At 37.8% G+C, this 22,324-nt stretch overlaps 1 protein-coding gene across 6 annotated transcripts in view; it reads right to left on the bottom strand.

The window, feature by feature from the left end:
• The window catches only part of Adgrl3 (adhesion G protein-coupled receptor L3), a 734,036-nt gene that overhangs the window by 229,466 nt on the left and 482,246 nt on the right, over window positions 1–22,324 (bottom strand). For all 6 annotated transcript variants that reach the window (XM_050149593.1, XM_050149588.1, XM_050149591.1 and 3 more), the window contains one exon: window positions 11,318–11,398. In XM_050149593.1, coding sequence (XP_050005550.1) covers window positions 11,318–11,398 — 81 coding nt within the window. The remainder of the gene's footprint in view (window positions 1–11,317; window positions 11,399–22,324) is intronic.

Raw genomic sequence — 22,324 nt, 5'->3', positions numbered from 1 at the left:
ACAAATGGTAACTGCATGTTAACTTATACGTGACTGTAATACATCAACAAAATGTGCTATCTGTTTTCAAATATTTGTTCCCCACCATGCTCATAATAAGAATAATAAAAATGGTAAAAGATTTTGTTATAAAATAAGAATGATGCCAGGAATGTTCAGATTCTTTCCTCCATTCCTGGAAAAATGTTTCATTAAGAAATACTTGTTACAGTGTATACTATGGGAAATAAAGCCACAGTTCATTTTGTATCCGTGTCAATATGCCCTGGAACATTTTGCACATGGTTAGGTTGCAATCAGGGTTAAAACACTTTCTCTAGCTTTATGAAGGTAAAAATTCTCCCCATGTCTGTATTCTTTCTCTTTCTCCCTTCTTCTCTCCTATCTCTCTTCTCTTCTCTTCTCTTCTCTTCTCTTCTCTTCTCTTCTCTTCTCTTCTCTTCTCTTCTCTTCTCTTCTCTCTCTCTCTCTCTCTCTCTCTCTCTCTCTCTCTCTCACACACACACACACACACACAAGCACACACTTGCTCCATTGGATTCACAAAAAATAAAAGAAACGATAATCAGCTTAGAGCACACGATGAGAATTCATACCAAATCCACTCAGGAAGTTGGTATTTCCAGAAAACCAGAAATAATGTCATGAATGACTGCACTTGGGTACTATGTACGAGATAAATATGTGGCTCAGTTTCAGTTTGAACATTACATTTAAATTTGATTTACATAGATTAGGAGCTATTCCTAAGGTTTGCCATGTGTTTTCTAACATTCCTGTGATCCTTGCTTCCACACCTTACACCTTTCCCACAATGTATGTAGCAAATTTTAGCTGTTACCATTTCTATTGAACATCAGTGCTTCATTGCATAGACCTGCATGTGTTTGGAGACTAGTTTTCCTCGAAAACAGAACAAAATGAAACAAAGAATTAAAAGGCTCAGCACTGACGGCCTCAATTCCTGGAGGGCTAGGCCGGGAACAGTCTTCAGAGACTAGGTACAGAGCTTTGGGGCAGGATGCTGGGAGAGGCAAATTTCGGGAAATGACCTGGCAATTGGCTGCACAGGGATTGCTTTATCCTGCTGACTCATGCGCATGAGCAGGAGATCCACTGAGGGACAACCAGATCCAAGCCAGAATCATCACTGCTGAAGCTGGAGGAGAACAGCCAGAGCATCACAGTGCCTGCTTTCACTGGAGGGCCAGTGAGTACCAAAACTCTCATTCCATAAGCCAACACCCATGGAGCTTTTGGCCTAACTCCACTTTCCTTCTCACTGGGCTCATGCTGAGTCCAACACAAGGAGTTAAAAGCCTTCATTGGAAAAACTACCGGATTGCTTCTCTCTCTTTAGGGAATTTTCTCTATATATGAATTATAAGCCCCAAGAGTACTAAGATTTGTTTGTTTTTTTTTACCCAAGTGATAAAAATTAAGCTTCATATAACTTGTTTAGAAAGCACGTTATAAGCTTACAAACTTCTCATTCTGACAATACTGAATAAAAATCTGTTTTACCGTTATGTTTAGAATTTCATATCAAACATAAAGCAAACTTAATCACAAATATGCAGTATGATGGCAGTGCACTAAAGACTATAAATACCATGGTGGTGTCACATCTAAGGAAGTCAAAGGATTATTTATTTATTTATTTATTGGATTTCTGAGTCAATAGGTTTATCTGCGTAACAGTCCCGGCTGTCCTGAAACTCACTCTCTAGACCAGGCTGGCCTCAAACTCAGAGATCTGCCTGCTTCTGCCTCTCGAGTGCTGGGATTAAAGGCGTGCGCCACCACTGCCTGGTGTCTTAGCATATATTTGAGAATACATGAGGCAATGTGCACTATTATTTTCTATACTTAGTTGAAGGTCTATACTAATAAAACAGGCTGAGTTTACCATTAGCGGTAAGCTATAGTATCGGCCTGACACTCACAGATGTTTATCGTGTACTTTCAACAGCGTTTGTAGATTTATTTACTTTATACGCATGATTGGTTTTCTTGAATATGCTTATGTAGTATATGTGCACCTGGTGCCCAGGGAGGTGAGAAGAGGGTGTCAGATTCCCAGGAATTGAAGCTGGAGATAGCTCCCTGAGGCAGCTGCTAATCAAACCTAGGTCCTCTGTAAGAACAAGTGCTCTTAACCACTGAGCTATCTCATAGCTTACTTTAAATGATATCACTGTCCCCCAAAAAGATATTGCGTGGGATTTAGAAGTGTGTGAAAGAGTGTTAACATGGCTAGAGCACTCAGACACAACCGTGGAACTCATAAGGCAAGTTTCATTTTATTTTCTTGAGAAAAAAAAGTGAGGAAAGGTAAGAAATTTACGTCTCAATATATATTGTGTACACACTGAAAAGCTAGGAGAGCATCATCATAGACTGTAAGAGAACAGGCCTAGAAACTCTTGAGTAAGAATGACAGATGTCACCTTCCAATTTTATTTTAATCAATCTAAAATGTTTTTACATTTCACTGGGTGATACTGTGTGTTAACGACTCTAATCTGTGATGCTAAATCACTGGTGAAAGTCTATTTTTAATGGAGATGCACCAGGCAGCACCATCTGCTTATTTTGAACTTTAAAAAATATTTTCAGTGTGTGGATTTGCTCAATGTAATTCAATTCACACATGGAACTTAATGCTTGGCATTACTCTACTTCATTGATTATGCGCCCATTGAACCATGATTATATTCCTGAGTTTATTACAGCAAAGAAAAATTTAAAAATAAACATTTTTCAAATGCAAGTAAACCTTTTTAGATTTTACTCAGAATACAAGCCATAACTCTAATTTTTAAAATGCAAAAATTAGTGTATATTAGACCTCCTATTGAGATCCTACCTAAAGGAAAAGACACATTTTCCCCACAGTTATACAACCAGTCACTCATCATCTTGGAAGGCAGAGTAAACTAAGTAGCTATTAACGTTCTTATAAATAAAAATATATCGTTATTACTACTATTATAACCAGAAGACTTAGAAATCCATGTTTTTTTTTTTCTTTCTTGAAACTTGATGTGAATTAATTTAAGCACAGTTACTATTAATGTTGGTGAGGACAGGAAATATAAACCAGTCGGCGAGTTTAGGGATGGATACCTCAATTTGTGCCTGATTGGTAAGGTTTCTAGCTCTGTCCTGGTCAAATACCAAACATTCCAGAAAGGGGGCGGTGGGGAGAGGGGGCGCTCCTTGCAGCTCTGATCCTAGTTAGTTTTTTACGTAATAACCTCAGCGAACCCCACTGCTTGGTAGCTGAAAGTAGAAACCGCGCAACATTCAGATGCCTCTACATCTCACCCCAGTTTCGGTCCTACATCCTATAAGAGCTCCCAGACTCCCAGGGAACAGTACCCCACATTTGGGGGAGAGTTCCACCGAACTCTGCTCCCCCTTTCCCCCCTTAAACTTCCACCGTTAAACCTGCAGTAGACTTCTTCCTATGACTCACTGGCCTATGGTTTTTTAATTATTCTTTGAATTCAAGACAGGAAATACGGAACAACTGACTCGGGAAGGTTTGTATGACCAAGAGCTTTTGGCATGCTAACTTTTTGTTTTACTTTTTGCAGTCCCTACTAAGGTTGTCACCAAACTGGATAGAACAACAACGAAGGATCAACTAAACTTGAAAACAAAGGACCAACTGAAGAACGCATCCTGACTAGTATATTTGGATCTCTGATAACATAGACGTCCGGATCCCGACTCGGGCGGGCATCTGCTCATCCTCACACAATCTCCTTGCTTGGATAATGCTCCCTGTCACAAGGACATATTCTGAGGAGTTAGGAGGCAAAATAAAGGTAGAAGACGGATTGTAGAGACCAGAAGAGGTCATCCTAGGCCTTGAACTGGAGCTTTGAGCGGCCATGTGAGCTAGGGGATGGAATCCATGGAACCCGGGTCCTCCAGCGTGTCGAACTGTTTCGGTCAAAGAACTGCAAGTCTTAATGAATCCTTCTGGGAACTACATTTACAAATCTGCCACAATGTGACCATGACAGTATTTCTTTCTCTTTTTAATTGTATAAAGTTGGGGAATGTGTCTCAAAGGCATGCACTTATTTTCTGTGCAGAAATATATAATGCATTCCACTGAACTGACTACAAATTGTAACAAATGTTTTAATAATGAAAGGATTAAAAACAATAGTGCTTCTAGACAAAGCTATGTTTTTTACAAGTCCTGATTAATGAGACGTATGTCAAGAAAAATTACTGTAATGTGAATGCTGATTCAGGAGCTTATTTTTATTAAGTAGTTTATAGTGAAGGCTGTGACTATTTTTTCTATTTATAGTGGCATCTCTGGTTAATTACCTTGTAATGTATTGTGACATTAATGCACTAGTAAACTACAGGAATTTACACCCCTATTCAGTAATAAAAATCCGTAAATTGAAGAATGCACATAAAGTCATTGCAGACATAAATTATGTGACCAAATGCCATGTATGGTCACATTAGACTTCAAGAACAGAAACTCTCAAGTTTACTCATTAGTGGGTAAGTGTCACTGAATTTATATTCAATGGCCGCTTTACAGCCACAGAGAGTACAACATTTTACTCGAGAGTGTTTTGTAAATTGTTACACTATTTTCCTTTTGGCTCCTGAGAGCATAATGGACATAATTCAACTGCACAGAATCAAAAAGAAACATCTGAAAAACAAGCAGAGGAATACCATGAAATACATTCTCAAAAAAAAAAAAAAAAAATGATAGTGTCCCGTATAGATGTTTGGAACCTATGGGCCAAGCCCAAAGTTAGGCATCTGTAAACCAGAACGTAGAGAGGCAGGGCAATGTAAAGCAGATGTAGTTGCACATATATGTTTACAATATGGACACATAAACAAGGAAAAGTTTAAAACATAGGGTTTTCTTTCTGGGCGATCTACTTTGTTTTATTTGTGTGAATAAATATGTGTATGTTTGTGTGACTGTGTGTTGGGTGGGAAAAAAGCTTCCCCGGTTAATATTGTGAGTTACACTAGAATATTTTAAATGTTTTTATTTATATTATTATATTGGTAAACATCAGAAAATTCATTTTGGTTTGTTACAAGAATTTAGTCAATTGAATAAAATACAAAAAATTAATATCTAAAACAATAAGCAGTCCCTAATTTATTCTTATGTATATTAAATAGGGAGACAGATCCTGCAAGGAAAAGAAAGAGAATAGTAAAGGGAACATCAAGAGATAGTTTTTCATGCCAGGTGTGGTGGCGCACACCTTTCAGCCCAGCACTCCAGGCAGAGGCAGGCAGATCTCTGCTCATTTCAGGCCAGTGTGGTCTACAAAGCAAATTTCAGGACAGCTAGGGCTGGTATAGAGAGAAATCCAGTCTTGAAAACTCAAAAAGAAAAAAAAAACAAAAGATAGTTTCTAACTGACTAGCCAGTCTTAGTTTATCTATAGTTCAAAATAAATTGTCGCATAATCTCATTAAAATGTGGTAAATAGAATTCTACATATTCAAAAGTCTAACTTGCCATCTATAGTCAAAAAAACATCTATAACATGCAATAGAAATTTTCTCCTTTCCTCTTCTGTTGCCTTTTTCAACAAATATATGGATATGAATATAGGAAGAAACACGTGTGTGTAATTTGAATGTGCATAAAATCAATATAAATACAACATGTATTTAAAAAATGGTCAGTGAATATAACATCTGATAGCTGAGTGAAAACATTTTTACTCTGGAAAGTAATGGATACTTTTATGCCTTCTCAGTGTCATTTTTAATATCTGCCTTTGAATTAAATGTTAGATAATCTTTGAAAATGTGCAAGCTTTTTGGGTAATGGGATTTTGATAATATCTCAAAATCCTATCTAACGATACTGTCTCTTAAATTCTTTGTGTGGTATATGTGTATGCCGGTATGTGTTTTGTGCATCTGTGCTGAGACCGGAGATTGACATTGGACATCGTTCCCAATCCCAGTCTCTCTTATTTCTTGAAGCAGAGTCTCCTCTGAATTGAAACCAAGCTCCTGATCTGACTAGCTGAGCTAACCAGGTCATTCTACAGATCCCCCATCACTGCCTTCTAGCAATGGAATTACATGCACATCACCCTACCTACCAGGCCTTTGAGTGGGTTCTGGGGATCTTTACAGCTGTGAGGCCAGGGCTTTAGCCCAGAATCAGCTCTGCAGCCCCTAACTGTTCCTTCTTAGTCAAACAAACAACAGTTGTTTCACAGGAAGTAGCGACCATAAACGCAAATAAGGTGTGTGTGGGTCAATTCATGTTGAAGCATGAGGAGCCATGAAGACAGTCATTCTCTGAGGGCAGTTCCCCTCCATGTTGCATGTCTACTGATGTCATCTTTATTTGGGTCCTGTGTAGGCAGCAGTGATGAAGAGGATTCATGGGTATGAATGCTTTGACTCTAAAGCTGTTGTTCTTTTAAAAAGTTATATAAAAATAAAATCTCTATACTGTCTGGGGTAGGTATTAAGGATTGGTGACTGTGGAAGACCATCATTCAGTCTTTACCAGCTCAAAAGCGCCCATCAACAGGGAGGATATGCCATTTGAAATCCAGGTCTTAACAATGGCTACCTACCTTCCTGAGAATTTCTTAAGCTCCGGTATGAGGCAGGTGCTTAACATGTATTGTTTCCTTCTAATAACCCTGCCAGAATAGCCTAGTATTATACACCATCGCAATGAACTCAAACAGCAGTAACAGCTATCTATTATGCAGGGTTCACCAAACGCCGGACACTGCTCCATGTCCTCAGTATTCACAGCCACTTTAAATTCCACCTTCAGGTTTGTGAGGTGGTTGAGGACACTCAAATCAAAAGGGCCCAAAACCTCCAAATCAAACATTTTCAGAGCCTTTCTGAATTCATTTTATTTTCATATGTTTTCTTTTTCAAATTTCTCACACCTCTTTTCTTCATGTATCCAGGTTTCTTTGAACTCTGGCTCCTCCATGATAAGAGGTAATTGACTTCTGCTCTCTGAAGTCTGAGGTGGGCTATGTGACTTCTATGACAAATGAGACATTAGGCAAACCTGACTTAGGTAGCGGCTCAACCTCAAGCTAGGCTTCCTATTACTGGGGCCCCATTCTGCCACGACAGCAAAAGTGCTGGACCAGATTGAAGAGCAACAGGAGAGGCGTTAGGTCACTTCCTAGATGACAGCAAGGCATTTGTTAAAACATGTTTGACCCATGCCTTGACAAAACCAGCTGGACTGCTGACAACTGAGCATTTAGCCACATCAGCACAAAGTCTACTCAACCAACTCTCGGAGCGATAGTATATCTGCTGTCTAGATTTAATGTTCTGGAGTATATTCTTTATTCATTCCAGTCATGCTTTTTGATTTTTCAACACAAGGTTTTCCTGTGTAGCCCTGACTGTTCCAGAACTCACTTCCAAGACTAGGCTGGCCTCAAACTCACAGAGATGCACTTGCCTCTGCTGGGATCAAAGGCATGTGCCACCACTGCCCAGCCAGCCATGATTTTTTTTTTTTTTTTAACAGGGTTTCTCTCTGTAGCCTTTGTCACCTTGGAACTACCTGTGCAGACCAGGTTGGTCTTGTACTCACAGAGATTCGCCAGTTTCTGACTCAGAAGTGCTGAGATTAAAGGCGTTCACCACCACCATCCAGCCCAGCCATGACTTGCAAATGTTCTTTCTCAAATTATACTGGAATAATATCTAAATAATGGGATTCTGATAAAGTACTCAGCTTGTGTAAACTGCTCTTCAGTCTTGGAAAGAACAGTATTCGAATAATTAGCATGTATAAAACAATGTATCAATTCACATTCGTGCGTATTCTTCATGAGATATTCTGTCATTATCAGTAGGCATCTCAAACACTTTGCGTTACTGTATCAAAATATTTGAGACTGGTGTTGGAGCCCATGGGTGTAGATCCGATTCACCTTGATCAAAGGTCAGAGAGTACAAGCCTGTTCCTGCTGCTTCAATTATATGACAGGAGTTCCCAATAGAACATCCCCTTTGTCTCAGCGTGTGGGTGCACCCCTTGCGGTCCAAAGGTCCTTGCTCGTGCTCTTTCTCCTTCTGCTCCTGATTTGGACCTTGAGATTTCTGCCCGGTGCTCCAATGTGGGTCTCTGTCTCTGTCTCTGTCTCCTTTCATAGCCTGATGAAGGATAATATTCAGGAGGATACCTATATGTTTTTCTTTGGGGTCTCCTTCTTATTTAGCTTCTCTAGGATCACTAATTATAGGCTCAATGGGTCTGAAAAAGCCTGGGATAAAACCAGACTCACTGAACATAGCAGACAATGAGGACTACTGAGAACTCAAGAACAATGGCAATGGGTTTTTGATCCTACAGCACGTACTGGCTTTGTGGGAGCCTAGGCAGTTTGGATGCTCACCTTACTAGACCTGTATGGAGGTGGGTGGTCCTTGGACTTCCCACAGGGCAGGGAACTCTGATTGCTCTTTGGGCTGATGAGGGAGGGGGACTTGATTGGGGGAGGGGGAGGGAAATGGGAGGCGGTGGTGGGGAAGAGACAGAAATCCTAAATAAATAAATAAATAAAATATGACAGGAGGCTTGATCCAGGGTGTGGTTGCCTATAGGATGCTTTTCCTAAGGTGTGGTCAATGCATGTTCTGCATAAACAACAGAATACTTAATGCAGGATATAGTTACTTGATGCTTCAGATACTGAAGAGGTAATTGCTCTGTTTGTTCTTTGTCATCAGTGTAATGCAGTTTTTGGCTTCCCCCACCCCCGGCCCCTTTTGGATTGGGGTATATAAAGCATATGGGAAATAAACATGGACAAATTCAGTATTCACTGGGTTGTTCTCCCGACTCTGCCCTGTGTCTCTGTCTTTTTCTTTTGTATCCCTGTTTTTTTCTGCCTAATATTTCTAATCCACACACCCCTATTCTGGAACGTATGAACCCATTGAGCCTGGACTCTGACAAACTGGGTAATTTAAAAAGAAGATATAAACATTTTTCTCCAGTTTCAGAAGCTCGGGAATCCAAGAGGCTGTCCGACTCAGGAGAAGTTTGTTCTCCCTCTCTAAGATGACCACTCTCACACCTCACAGTAGGAGCACGGCAAAGCAACTGGGCACCTGAACAGTCTCTTCCCTTTTGATGCTGACATCCACACCTTTGAGCGCAGAGGCCCTCCCTTAGAACTGCTGCACTGAGGGTTAAATTTCAACATAAAATCTGGAAAGGGTACAAACACTCAAGCTACATGAGCCGTCAGTCAACACAGCAATCTCAGAGGTGCTTTAGCTCCATCCGTGTGCCAGTCATCCAGATACCACACCTCCGGTGTGTTTCAGGTCCTCTCATCACTGCTGGCACAATGCCAGTGAGGCGCACCATCATCTTTCATCTTAACTAGGGGAGTTGCCTTCCTTTGCCAACCTCTTCCCCAATCACCTTATCTTCCACCCTGATGCCAGAGAGGGCGTCTTTGTCTCCAGCCAGAACTGATAATATGGTACAACCTTCATTTGGGAGGAAACACCCCAAAAGAAGCTTTCCCCAAGACAAAGTACAAACCTTATGGTACAGAATATGGAATTCTTTAAAAGCTGTCATATTTCATCATTCTAATCTTCCCTTCCAGCACGTTCTCTTAAAAACGACAAAAGCCTCATAGTTTCTGTGTTGGTTCATTGTGCTTTTTCTCCACGGGAGTCCCTTATGTACCCTGGAACTAGGTCTCTTGTAAAACAGAAAAGTATTTTCAGAAGTGTTTACTCTATTGCTTTTCACTGTTGGTCATTTCAACAGAAATCACTGGAGTGCTTTCAATGCGTACTAAGCTCAGCCCAGCGGCTGGGAAACAATAATTACAACACTCTGTCCTCCAGGAGCACAAAGATAGGGGAGGAAAGCATGCCCACTGGCCAATCAAATACAATGTCTTAGGGGAAATAACCTGGGGAATCATGGGGTGATTGTGCATGGAATGCCTCTTTGTAGGTCAAGGGACACTGCCAGACAGGTGGGAAAGTGCAGCCCTCCTATCCAGCAGAATTCTACATGATGCACAGGAGATAAGGGACTGCCAGAAGGAACTGCTCAAACAGAAGACAACCTCAAAAAACTCATATCTACTGGCTTTGGTTAAGCCTTTGATGATTTTGATACAAAAAAAAAAAAACACCATATACTTAAAAACAAAACACTAACTTTGGCATAGTTGTTAGCTGTAAAACTGGAAGGTATGACTGTGGAACATTATGTTTGTACACAATGAAATATTTTGAAGAGTAGGGACTAGAATTTCTTTTAAAACAGAAAAATGAATTCTATATTTACATATTAAGCTAACTCACGTTATCTTTCACTTTTTATTGTGTATGAGCAATAAAAATATTTTCAAATGAGTTTTCTTGGCATCCAAGGAAAACAGTTTTAATCTGCATGATTTTATAAATCAATAATAATACAGAAATTTCAAAGACTTTGAAAATTATTCATAAAAAATATGAATTTCCAAGGAAATTTTCTTTCACTGTGACTTTGATTATGACATTGCAAACAAGAATTCACTAATAAAAACATTTGATGATAGAAAGATAAATCCGAGCAATAATCTGGTGACCTGTCATTCTAAATAGGTGATGTGGGATTCCCTTCTGTATGCTGTGAATATGTTTTATTACCATTGGTTAGTAAAGAAGCTGCTTTGGCCTAATGCAGGGCAGAAGATAGCCAGGTGAGAAATCCAAGTAGAGAAACAGAGAGAAAGAAAGCAGAGTCAGGGAGAAGCCAGCAACCATCGGAGAAATAAGTTGTCAGAGTACTACAAGTAAGGCACGGGGTACATGGCGATACACGATTATTAGAAATGGGTTGATTAATATGTAGAGCTAGCCACTAAGAAACCTGAGCTAATAGGCCAAATAGTTTGTAATTAATATTAAGCCTTCAAATGATTATTTTATAATTTACTGTAGGGACCAGTGGGCTGGAGAGAAACAAATCCAGCAGGACTGGCGGGACAGAGAAAAGTCTCCAGATACAACAGGGATTCAAACAGCCCTCTATTTAAATGCCTCCAGGTACCTAGTTTTTTAATCGATTGATTCATCTCTTTCTTTAAACAATATATCATATCTTTTTAGTAAGTTAGATTTTCTGAGTTGTTATTCACACATTAGTTTTCTTCATTTCTAAACAGGTATTGTACTAAAAATGTATATTATAACAACCTCCAGTTTCATTAATTACCCATACTCCACACTGAATACTGGTTCTTCTCCCTTAATCAAGAAAACTTACCTCTAACAGGGGGTCGTTCTAGGTCAGAGTCAAGGTGAATAGGTGGAGAGATATAGGAAACTTGTCCATGATGCACTGGCCCTGTGAACACAAAAGGAAATATTAAGACATCATAGGAACCATGATATGGCTCGGTGGAGAAAGGAAAATGTTATGGATCCCTAGGCCAATATTATGGAAGGAGAGAAATGACCCCTACAAGCTGTCCTCAATTTCTAGCCTTAAGACTAATGGCCTGAATGTTCACGCACACGTGCATGCAGAAACACAAATAAATAATACAAAAATACACATTATAGCTGTCTTTTATTTTAAAAATTTTAGGATTTTCTATCATTTTTTATTCCACACAGAAAAGAAATACCCACTGTAGATTATAAAACAATTTTCTTAAACATAAACCAAACCTCACCCAATTAAATTGATTCTTCTTTCTAACCAAGATAGATCTATAGATCTTTTAAAATGATTTATATTCTTCTTTACAGGTTGCCCTCCCTCTTCCTTTTCTCTCTCTCTCTCTCTCTCTCTCTCTCTCTCTCTCTCTCTCTCTCTCTCTCTCTCTCTGTCTCTTTATCCCAGACAAACTCTTGTGAGACCCATGCTGACTTTTAAAACTGCAATGTAGTCAGGAATGACTTACATATATTTACCAAGTGCTGGGGACTATGTGTGTGTGTGTGTGTATGTGTGTGTGTGTTTGTGGTATGCATGTGTTTAATATTTAGTTTGCTTTTTATTGAAATTGTAGATGATTGTGATTTGTAAACTGGGTGTTAAGAAAAAAAATGAAAACCTCAGAAACATAAATATGTCTATCTGAATACTTTAAAGTTATTAAGAATAAAGAGACTTTCAGGGCTCTGTCTTCTGGCTCCAGTATTGTTGGCACTATCAGCTGCACTAATTTCACTGTCCATCAGTGTTAAACAATTTTCAAGCTAATACTCCATGTACAAGAAATATCTGGATGGCACTTAGGGTGTTGGAACCCTGACAAACATGGTTTTCCTTAAGGCATTTCTTCCATAGTTGGAAGGGAAATCTATTTTAATCCGCTGGTTGTAACTTGATAGAAAAGGAAGAACTAGCCAGAATTCGAACAGCAAGAAGGTAGGTTCTTTTTCTGTTCTTGGAAAGCATTCTACACCCTCACATATTTCCTTTTAACATACTTTTTCTTATAAATAAAAAATACAAATGTTGATTTAAAAACTAAAATGATCATTCTTTTAAAAAAGTTGAGTTGCCTAGTCTTGGCAACATAGCGCAATCATGTGCCCCATCAACCCATCAAGAAACACAAAAAAGAAGAAAGACTGACGTAAATTAAAGAAAAATTACAATGCTCAAAGTAGCTATCATTTTTACTGATGATCCAAGAAGCCATTAGGATTCTGAAGCAAGAATGAGTAATTACCAAGTCATTTCGTTTTCTGAAGCTACTTCATACAAAGAAGATTTGGGCAGAGGTGGAGAAGCCACCACTCTCTTTGTATATGGGAATACGTAGTTATACTTTACGCGTTTACTATAGCAATTTACAGGGTTGTTAATCTCTTTTCCTAAACAAGGAAAGTTAATGATACATAGATTATGATAACAGTTAGAGTAACCTTACCGTTTCAAGTAATATTCGGCTTGTAATAAACGCCACTGATTCCTCTTACGAGGCACATTTCAAATAATTAATATGGCTCCCTGTTGATACGAGCTGCTGTTGCTCACAGTATTTTTGCCACTAACAGTAGCGATGGTGGAGCTGATGTAAGGTCCACTGTTCCTCAGAATGGTAACTAAGAATATTGCAAATCCACTGGCCCTGTTCCAGTGGAATACTTAAAGCACCATTATAAAGGGAATATATTACCAGTTGTGCAGTTACCAGTCTGGGCTTAATATGGTTTATTAAAAAGTTCAGACTAGCTAACCTTAGAAAACTACCTATTCAGATACACTGCTCAGTTGACTCTAGCAACATTTTTGTTTCTTAAAACCCTGTATCATTAAAGGATGAGTCTGTTTCAAAGTCTAATTCTTGCAAATAACAGTAATATATCATTTACTTGGTATTTACCCCCAATAATCTCACTGTATGAAGTAATATTGATTTCACGTCTGTTATTGGACCATACTTGATTACCATATTGGATAATAGCTAACAGGCAGCCACATGTAAACAGCCATCACTATGTAGACTATATGCAACATGCATGTGTACATATTTTAAAACAAAACAAAACAAAAAACCATAAAGAATTAGGCAACTTTGTGACGAACCTGCAAGGCTAGAAGCGTTTGGATCAAAATGTAATGTTTTAATTCAATCTTTCCTCAAAGAAAGTCTCAGTTCACTAAAACCTTGGAAACCATGAACTGATTTTAGAAAGACTGAATCTTTGTAACTGTCATTCTTATATTTAGCATGACGAAAATAGGTAGCTCATAATTTGATTCTCTTCTGGGCCTATTAGACCAGAAGAGTACACGGAACACCTATGGACCCCAAGACAAGGACTATCGCAGGCAGGTTTGCCATCATATTCTTTCCCTCTCCTGGGAGAAATCTAGTAAACTGCAAGATGGAATGTGTCAGGAAAAGCCATACTGGCTGGGAACGACAGTCACAAGAAGGTGGAAATGACAAAGAAGTACTGATCAGCTAACTGAGAGTTTGGACTTGGAGAACGGATACTAGAAATTAAGATGAGGGAGGCTGGCCGATTTGTTAGCATTAATCATGTAATCTGAAATGATTTTTATTGCACTTTGGATCAGCGGCAGTGATATATTTATCTCCACAAAGATACACAGAAATACAGTGTCTCTTCACTTGTGTGTGGCTAAGATTCACCAGAGCATAGAAAGCACAACTTGCAGTTTGAAATGTCACAGCTGCTTCCACAACACTCTCTCCTTTCTGTTAAGAATTATTTCAAGAGGTCCGGAGAGATGGCTCAGTGTTTAAAAGGACTGAATGCTTTTCCAGAGTGTCAGGGTTTGATTCTCAGCAACCCACAGCAGCAACCCACAGCAGCTGACAATGGTTGGTAACTCCAGTTCCAGGGGATCCCAGATCCTCTTACGGCCTTGGCCGTTTCACATATGGAAACACACAGACACACCTAAAGTCAAAGTATCCATGTGCATAAATTGTGTTAAAATCTCTATCTCAAAAAAGGACAATTTAATAATTATTCCCTCTGAGCTATCTCTTATAGACCAGGGAGAAAAGTGCTAGTCTGTTTTGGGGGTTGGTTTGTTTGTTTGTTTTTTGTGGATACCAATCTGATGTTCTCAACTGCTTATTAAGGAGAGGAAAGAGGGAGAGAGAGAGAGAGAGAGAGAGAGAGAGAGAGAGAGAGAGAGAGATTTTTGCATTGATAGATACTGTGGTACCTGAGCAGTAGGAAACCCAAAGAATCTGAAAGCATTCAGTCCCTCTAAAGAAGATAATGTCTGCCAGTATATGGTCAGAAAGCCCTAAAATAAGAGAAGGTAAAAAGTCTAGGACCAAAACACCTAAGATTCAGCATCTTGTTAATCCATGAGTTCCGCAATACAAATTTCAGCATATTACTGAAGAAATGACACATTGAGAAAAATAAGGAGGAGGCTGCATAACATGCCAGTGTTTCCAAGAGAATGATTATTTTAAGCCAAAGATACCTGAGAATCAATACATGTGGAATACTACTCTGTCCATCTCCCTATCTAGCTAAAGCAAAATATGCATTTCCATTTAAAGTACCAGTGGAGAAGACAGACCATTTTCATGGAATGTGGAAGTATCTATATCAAAATGAGATTGTACATCAGCTTTCACTAAGTCAAATGTTCAGTTAATTTTCCCACACATTTCATAGTCTGTTGCCCAAAGCAAATCATGTCTTGAAGGTCAAAGTCTCTGCCTTTGTTAAAAGGACACAGAAGTCTTAAATATATTTAAATAATAATAAAGATCTGTGTTACCTGCCTTTAATCTGTCTTTTGTTAGGTTACTTCCCAAACTAAAAAACCTAAGTAAAAAATAAAATAGAGGAAAGTTTTCCTTCTGGCAAGGATGATTGACAGGCGCAAAATTAGAGATCAGTTTCTAAATTCATTTTCATTCAAATATACTTGAGGTCAAATGATAAATTAAAATGGATATGTGTGTGTGTTTCATGTCTATATAAATATGAAATGTTGAGATTTAATTCATGTTCTATAAAGTTTACTCAAGATCCATAATTCAATATTTTAGTAGAATGTATTAACAGAATTGCATAACTCACCCCTGTAATTAATTATAGACCAATTTCCATACCACAAAAATAGAAACTCTAGTTTCATTGGCCCACCCTCCTGATTTCTACTCGATTTATCTGTACTCTAAGCAATCACTCAACTAATTTCTTTCTCTATAGATCTGCTTATTTTGAACTCTTGTTATAATGAAACTACATGTCTCCCCTTGTTATCAGCTTTTGTCACTCAGCACACATATTCAAAACTCATTTATGTTGTAGGATAAACCATTACTTTATTCCTTTTTTCTCATCAAATAAGTTTTTATTTAACATCCATCCCATATTTTGTGTTATGCAATCATCATTTGATGGGCACTTTAGATTATTTTCCCATTGTGACTATCATGAACACTGCCGTTAGGACCTTGCAGGTTGATCCTTTTGCATGCACTCTTCTTACACAGTTACCTGGGAGGTGCATTACTGCATCTTACAGTAATTCCTGACATAGCTACATATTTCTGAGGAACCGCTAGACTGATTTCAAAAGATACTCTCATTTTGCTTTCCACAGAAAGGAAGCATTTGTTGCACTATGGTGACTTTTGTTTTGTTTTGTTTCCTTTTAAGATGACAGAACAGTAAATTCAGGGTTGGCCAGATTTTGAAATAATTCCATTTACAATGGCTGAAACCAGAAAATAAGCAGTCCCTTCAGGTTGATGTCAAAAAAATAAAGTAGGAAATATGGACCTGGAGTTGTGGAGTCCATGCACACTCTGAGGGTACAAGAAGATACTCTTGTAAACAGGAACTTAAAAAAATAAGAAAGAAGAATAAGATGTTTTGAAATAAAAATCCAAGCTATTCTGTGCCTGGTATGCCAAAAATGCAAAATCTTGCAGTCTGGTGCACAGAGCTCAGAGCTGTAGCGAAACTTTCCCACAGGCTATTGTGAATGCTGAAAAAGTACTATTTTTCTCTTTTCAAGTTTCATTTAATTTCTATTCATTGAAGAACCCCAAGCAATTTCTACTAGAGTTCAAATATAGAAAGGATTGACCAGCTTTCAGTAAGGGAAAGGCTCTCTCTCTCTCTCTCTCTCTCTCTCTCTCTCTCTCTTTCTCTCTCTCTTTCTCTCTCTGCTTTCCAATACCTCACTTGCACACCTGAGCGAGGAAAGACATTTACAGAACAGTAGAATTTGGAGAGAGAAAGGCAGAAAGGCATTTAATAGCTTATAACTGAAACCCACATTTTAGGATAAAGAGATTGACAGCTGGAGAAGCTGAAGGGTTTTTGATATGGCAAGTCCGAGTGGTTGTCATCGGGGTGATGCTAGAGACAGTGAGAAAGGATCCTGCAGCATCCTAATTTTGATACCTGGGAAGCCTGGTCCAGGAAGACATTGTTTTCTAGGTGTGTGGGGCATGCCTTTTCGGAAGTGTTGAGGCACTCAGAGGTAGGGAACTATTTCTTTATGAAAATATGTATTTGTTTTCTTCATGTAGAGGCAGATAACGGATAAGATCATACTTCTGGTCACAGGGTTCCTATGTTAGCATGCAGAGTCTGCTGCTCTAGGTAAATAAGTCAACAAACAAGGCACCAGGACCCCAATCTCCTCATTTGTATGATGAGTTAGTAAAGGCACTGACCTCGGAGGTTATTCTGAACATTAAATGAATCTGTAAATACGGAATAATTAGAACAGTGTTTGGTACAAAGTTAAGTATTTAGCAATGTTTAGCTATTTTAATTACAGATTCATTCTTTCATTAATAATTCATCAGCCACAGGTACATTTTAAAGTGTTTTGCATTTATCACACAATAAAGTGAGTGCTAATTCATATCCTTAAGTAGATGGAAAAAATGTAAGCAATAAACATAATTACATAAACTGTATTATGGGTTCGAGAGGCTAAGGGTAACAAGAAAAACTTAGAATAGGGCGCATGGAGTTCAAGTGGGGAAGAGACATGCTTTAACTTTTCACAGCATGCTAAGAGAAGACCTAATTTAGCTGTCCTGACAGTATCTGAAGCACTGGAGAAGTGACTTTGATGAAAAAATGAGAAAAGATAAAAAGAGGCGGGGGAGCAGGATGTCTCAGCAGGAAAACGCCCTGCCTGGAAACCTACCATCTATGCTGGAACCCAGATAATGTCGAAAGAGAACTCCAAAGAGCTGTCCTCTGACCCCCACATGTCTACAGACTGTAATATAGATTTTAAAAAAGATTAAAAGAAAATTAAAGATTCAAATTTCATTTAATTCTATTTCATTTAATTAATCAGCCTGTATGTTGGAAAATCAAACCCGGAGCCTTGAATGCTGTGTTAATCTCTCTAGCTATAATAAATAACTGAGGTGACTGTTTTAATAAGGAATCAATGCTTATTTTAATCACAGAAATATCAGCCCATAACATTTGGTTCCTTTTGAGCCTGTTGCAGGGCATCAGATTATGGTAGACAGGGAATGGTGGACTGTGTCCACCTCCTTACTGCCTTGAAATGAAAGATAAGGGCTGAGGAGCCAGCGTTCTCACCTTCTCTGAAAAACTCACAGCCACTTAACTTCCTTCTGTCTCATGGTTCTACCATCTCCCAGAATTCGCTCAGGTTATTGAGTGAGATTAAAGCAGGCAGGCTTTGGGTAACATGTCACAATCAAACCTTCGTACCAGGTAAGCATTCGATCACTTAGCGGTAAGACCACACTTCACTCTGCATTTAATGATGAAAATTTATGCTAGCAAAAAGGTTGGTATGAGATTTTTTTTTTCTGTGCCAATTCAAAATGTACACTATAAAAATAATACTGTCACCATTGACTCACTGATTTAAAAAAAAAGCAAACATAAAATATGGAAAGAAATAATTTGGGAAATGGACTTAATGTTCCTTTTGAAGTAAAATCATTCTTTACCATTACAAAGTCTCCAATGGTTTCTCCATTTACTCTACTGCTCAACTCAGTTTTTTCTTAATTTTTTGCACAGTATTTAAGACAAGTTTCATAATTTATTGTCTTTTGATAAATTTTATGCCAATATATTTACTTAAATTTTAAAATTTCAATTTGTTATTTCCCCAGGATATACACACACACACATATTTCCCATTTAAATAAAATGAAATATGGAATATTTTTGTTCCAAGAGTCCTTGATTTTATTCTTTTTGCTTTGAGAGGTTTTAGCATCAGTGTAAGTCATATTCCTTTGCTTTTCTTCAGTAAAGACTTGATGTGAGAATAATAGTTCCACAAACAAAAATATTTAAGAATGGCATATTTGGCATATGTAATATTCCTTCAGTTTATGTTTTCAAACAACCCTGAAAGAAGCTTAACTTTCTCACTAAAATGCTTGATTCCTGTTGAAAATGATCTTCATTCCAGATTTAAAACCTACCAAAAGTCAACGAGTATTTTGTATTTGGAGAATACTTAGAACTTCTTTTCTTTTCTTCATATTCTACTCTAAGTATAGCATAGGGCATTGTTAAGATAAACTTGTAAATAACAAGGGTAGCACCCATCAAAAGCAACTCGTAGAAGAGATCTTAACAATGCCAATTTGATACCTTCTGATTCTGATTTCCTTTCTCCCCTTGTTAAACAGACTTGTTTAATATTTGTCTTTATATGTAAGAGTGTGTGCCTGCATGTGTTATGTGTGCCATGTCTGTGCTGATGCCTGCAGAATCCAGAGGGCTTCAGAGTTCCTGGAACCAGGGTTACAGGTAGTCCTGAGTTTCCTGATATGGGTGCTTGTAACCAAAATCATGTCCAATCCAGCCTCTTCATGCAGCTTATTAATCGAACATATAATTGTGAATTTAGCAATACGTCAAGGAGCAGAGAAACAACTAAATGTTTGATTTACTGAGAGCATATGTCGCTGATACTGTAAAAGTCACTAATAGATTTTTCTCTGGTGGACAGTTCAGTATTTCTAGACATATAGAGAGCAGGTGGTATTGTCTAAAGCAAAGGTCTAAGCCAAGGGTAGTGGTAGTATAGAGGAAGTTTGTGGTGATGTATATAGACAAAAAGCAGGAAGAAAATGAAAATCATAGGACTAGGCAGGACAAAAGCAAGGGAGCCCAGATGGACCTGTCACCAGTAGATGGCTGTCAAACAATAAATCAATCAAAAATTCATTGAAAAACTAGCCAACAATGAATGCCTGACATCCAGCTTCTGGAATGATTTGTTTTCTGCGGTGGTTTGGACAAGAATGGCCTGCATAGGCTCATATACTTGAGTAGTTAGTCTTTAGGGGGTGGCACTACTTTAGAATGATTAGGAGGTGTGGCCTTGTTGGAGAGGTGGGTCTCTGGGGATGATGGACTTTGAGGTTTCAAAAGTCCAATCCAGGCTCACTGTCCCTCTCTCTTCTCTCGTCACCAGCAGATCCAGATGAATAACTCTTAATTCTTTCTCCAGCACCATGTCTGCCTGCGCGCCCCGCCATGAAGATAATAGACTTAACCCCTGAAACTGTAAGTCACCCCAAAGGAAATATTTTTCTTTATAAGAGTTGCTGCAGTCATGGTGTCTCTTCACAGCAACCTGAAGACATCTGTTTTCTAGATGTCTTTCTTCCCCACCAGAGAATATTTTGAAACAAATTTGAGACACATATGATTTCACCTGTATTATTATTTGCATCTTTGTCAAAACTACATAGGGATTCTTTTAATTTCTTACAATATCATGCTGAAACCTACATTTTTAAAAGACACATTAAAAATGAATGTACTATGGAATTGCCAGTGAAATAAAATCTAAAAATTATCAAGACATGAAAGTCTTCTAGCATAAACAATACTCCATCAGTCCAATGTTGAAACTATGGAAAGGAGTCCTTTATAGTTTTTGATGAATTTTGGTGCTCACTGACATAGAGGAAAAAATGTGTTCTAAAACTAGGGACATTTTGTTTCTCTTTCCTTTTATCCTTTTATATTTATGACTCAAAATACATATAGCATAGAAAGCCTGTTGTTTAACAAAATTGGTCTGAGATGTTGCAATATAGACAAATAAAATTTGGTATGAGAGTAAAGTTTAAAGACAATTGTCCTCTTTAAAATATAACTCAGGTCACATCACAGATTTATTATGAGAAAGGAATTAACAGAAAATCTGAAGATTATTAGTGCCTAGTATAAAACAAAGAGTCAATAGTTGTGTTTCCTCATGCTTACTAATCTTTTAACATACGCTTTCTCACGCCTTTATTTTGTTGTTGTGTCCTACATTTTTGAATTTGCTAATTCCTAAGTATATCATCAATAAACCAAATAAAGGAATATTAAGAAATAAAAATATTTTAATTATTTTTCAAACGTAATTTTTATAGGGACAAAACTGAGACAAGAAAAATGTGTCTACCAGATGCTTCCTCTTTAGATTTTGCACTATCAGATCTTAAAGTATAGTCAAAACTGGCTGCTGATTCAAATTTTGTTATGTTCTTTTGTAGTTAATAATCAGATCTTTCGTCTTAAAGATAGCAGTTATTTTGCTTCTGGCTGTGATAATTAAGTGTATTTTATGTTTTTGATTTTTCTTCAGGAATGAATGAGTCATTCTCACATTGCAAGTTGTCTCTAAATTATCCAATGTGATTTTTATACCAGTTTGTTTGTGGAGTTTAGAACAGTGGACATACCTGTATTTCAGCAAGCAATGGTGAAGAAGGAAACAGGAGCTCATGCATGAGGCCTCATTATTTTTCTATTATTCTCTCATTCACTTGGATATTTAATGCATGCCACTATCTGCTTGACAAAAGTATAGGAATTCATTGAGGAAATCCTAATCCTTTAATCTCACAATCCGAGGTATTTAAAATTATGGATTTTAGCTGACAAATGCATTTTCTAGAATAACAGAAACAAGTAAATACATGTATGAGTCACAGTAAGTATTCTATAAATGTTCATTGTTATTTTTGTATACAAAATGATGCATCTCACTGTGACAAATGAAGAGAGCATCCCAGGTGGGTGGCTGAGACTGGTAGAAGAACCATGAGTCAGATGCTCTAACGGGCTCTCCAGGTCAAAGTCTGTTTGCTGTACACTGCCAATTTTCTTGCAATATTTAGAAATTCAATTTAATTCATTCAGTTTTGAAAATCTATTTTATGAATAGACAAACCTTTATCCAAACTAATCAAAAGGCAGAGAGGGACTATCCAAATTAACAAAATTAGAAATGAAGGGGGGGGCATAACAACAGACATAGAGGAAATACAGAAAATCATCAGGTCATATTTCAAAAACCTGTACTCCACAAAATTGGAAAACCTGAAGGAAATGGATAACTTTCTGGATAAATATTACTTACCAAAATTAAAACAAGACCAGATAAGCAAATTAAACAGACCTATAACTGCTGAAGAAATAGAAACAGTCATCAAAAGTCTCCCTGTCAAAAAAAAAAAAAAAGTCCAGGACCAGATGGTTTCAGCTCTGAATTCTACGAGATTCAAAGAAAAACTAATACCAATACTCCTCAAATTATAGAAACAGAAAAGAACATTGCCAAATTCTTTTCATGAGGGTACAATTATCCTGATACCCAAACCACAGAAATATTACTAAGAAAGAGAATTACAGACCAATCTCACTCACAAACATTGATCCAAAAATACTTAATAAAATACTGGCAAATTGAATCCAAGAACACATCAGAATCATCATACACCATGATCAAGTTGGCTTCATCTTAGAAATGCAGGGATGGTTCAACATA

The sequence above is a fragment of the Alexandromys fortis genome, unplaced genomic scaffold (genome assembly GCF_014885135.2).
Source record: "Alexandromys fortis isolate MF-2015 unplaced genomic scaffold, M_Fortis_MF-2015_v1.1 scaffold_0, whole genome shotgun sequence".
Taxonomy (NCBI): domain Eukaryota; kingdom Metazoa; phylum Chordata; class Mammalia; order Rodentia; family Cricetidae; genus Alexandromys; species Alexandromys fortis.
Note: the sequence above shows the minus strand (reverse complement) of the source record. Positions and strands in the feature narration are given on the sequence as shown.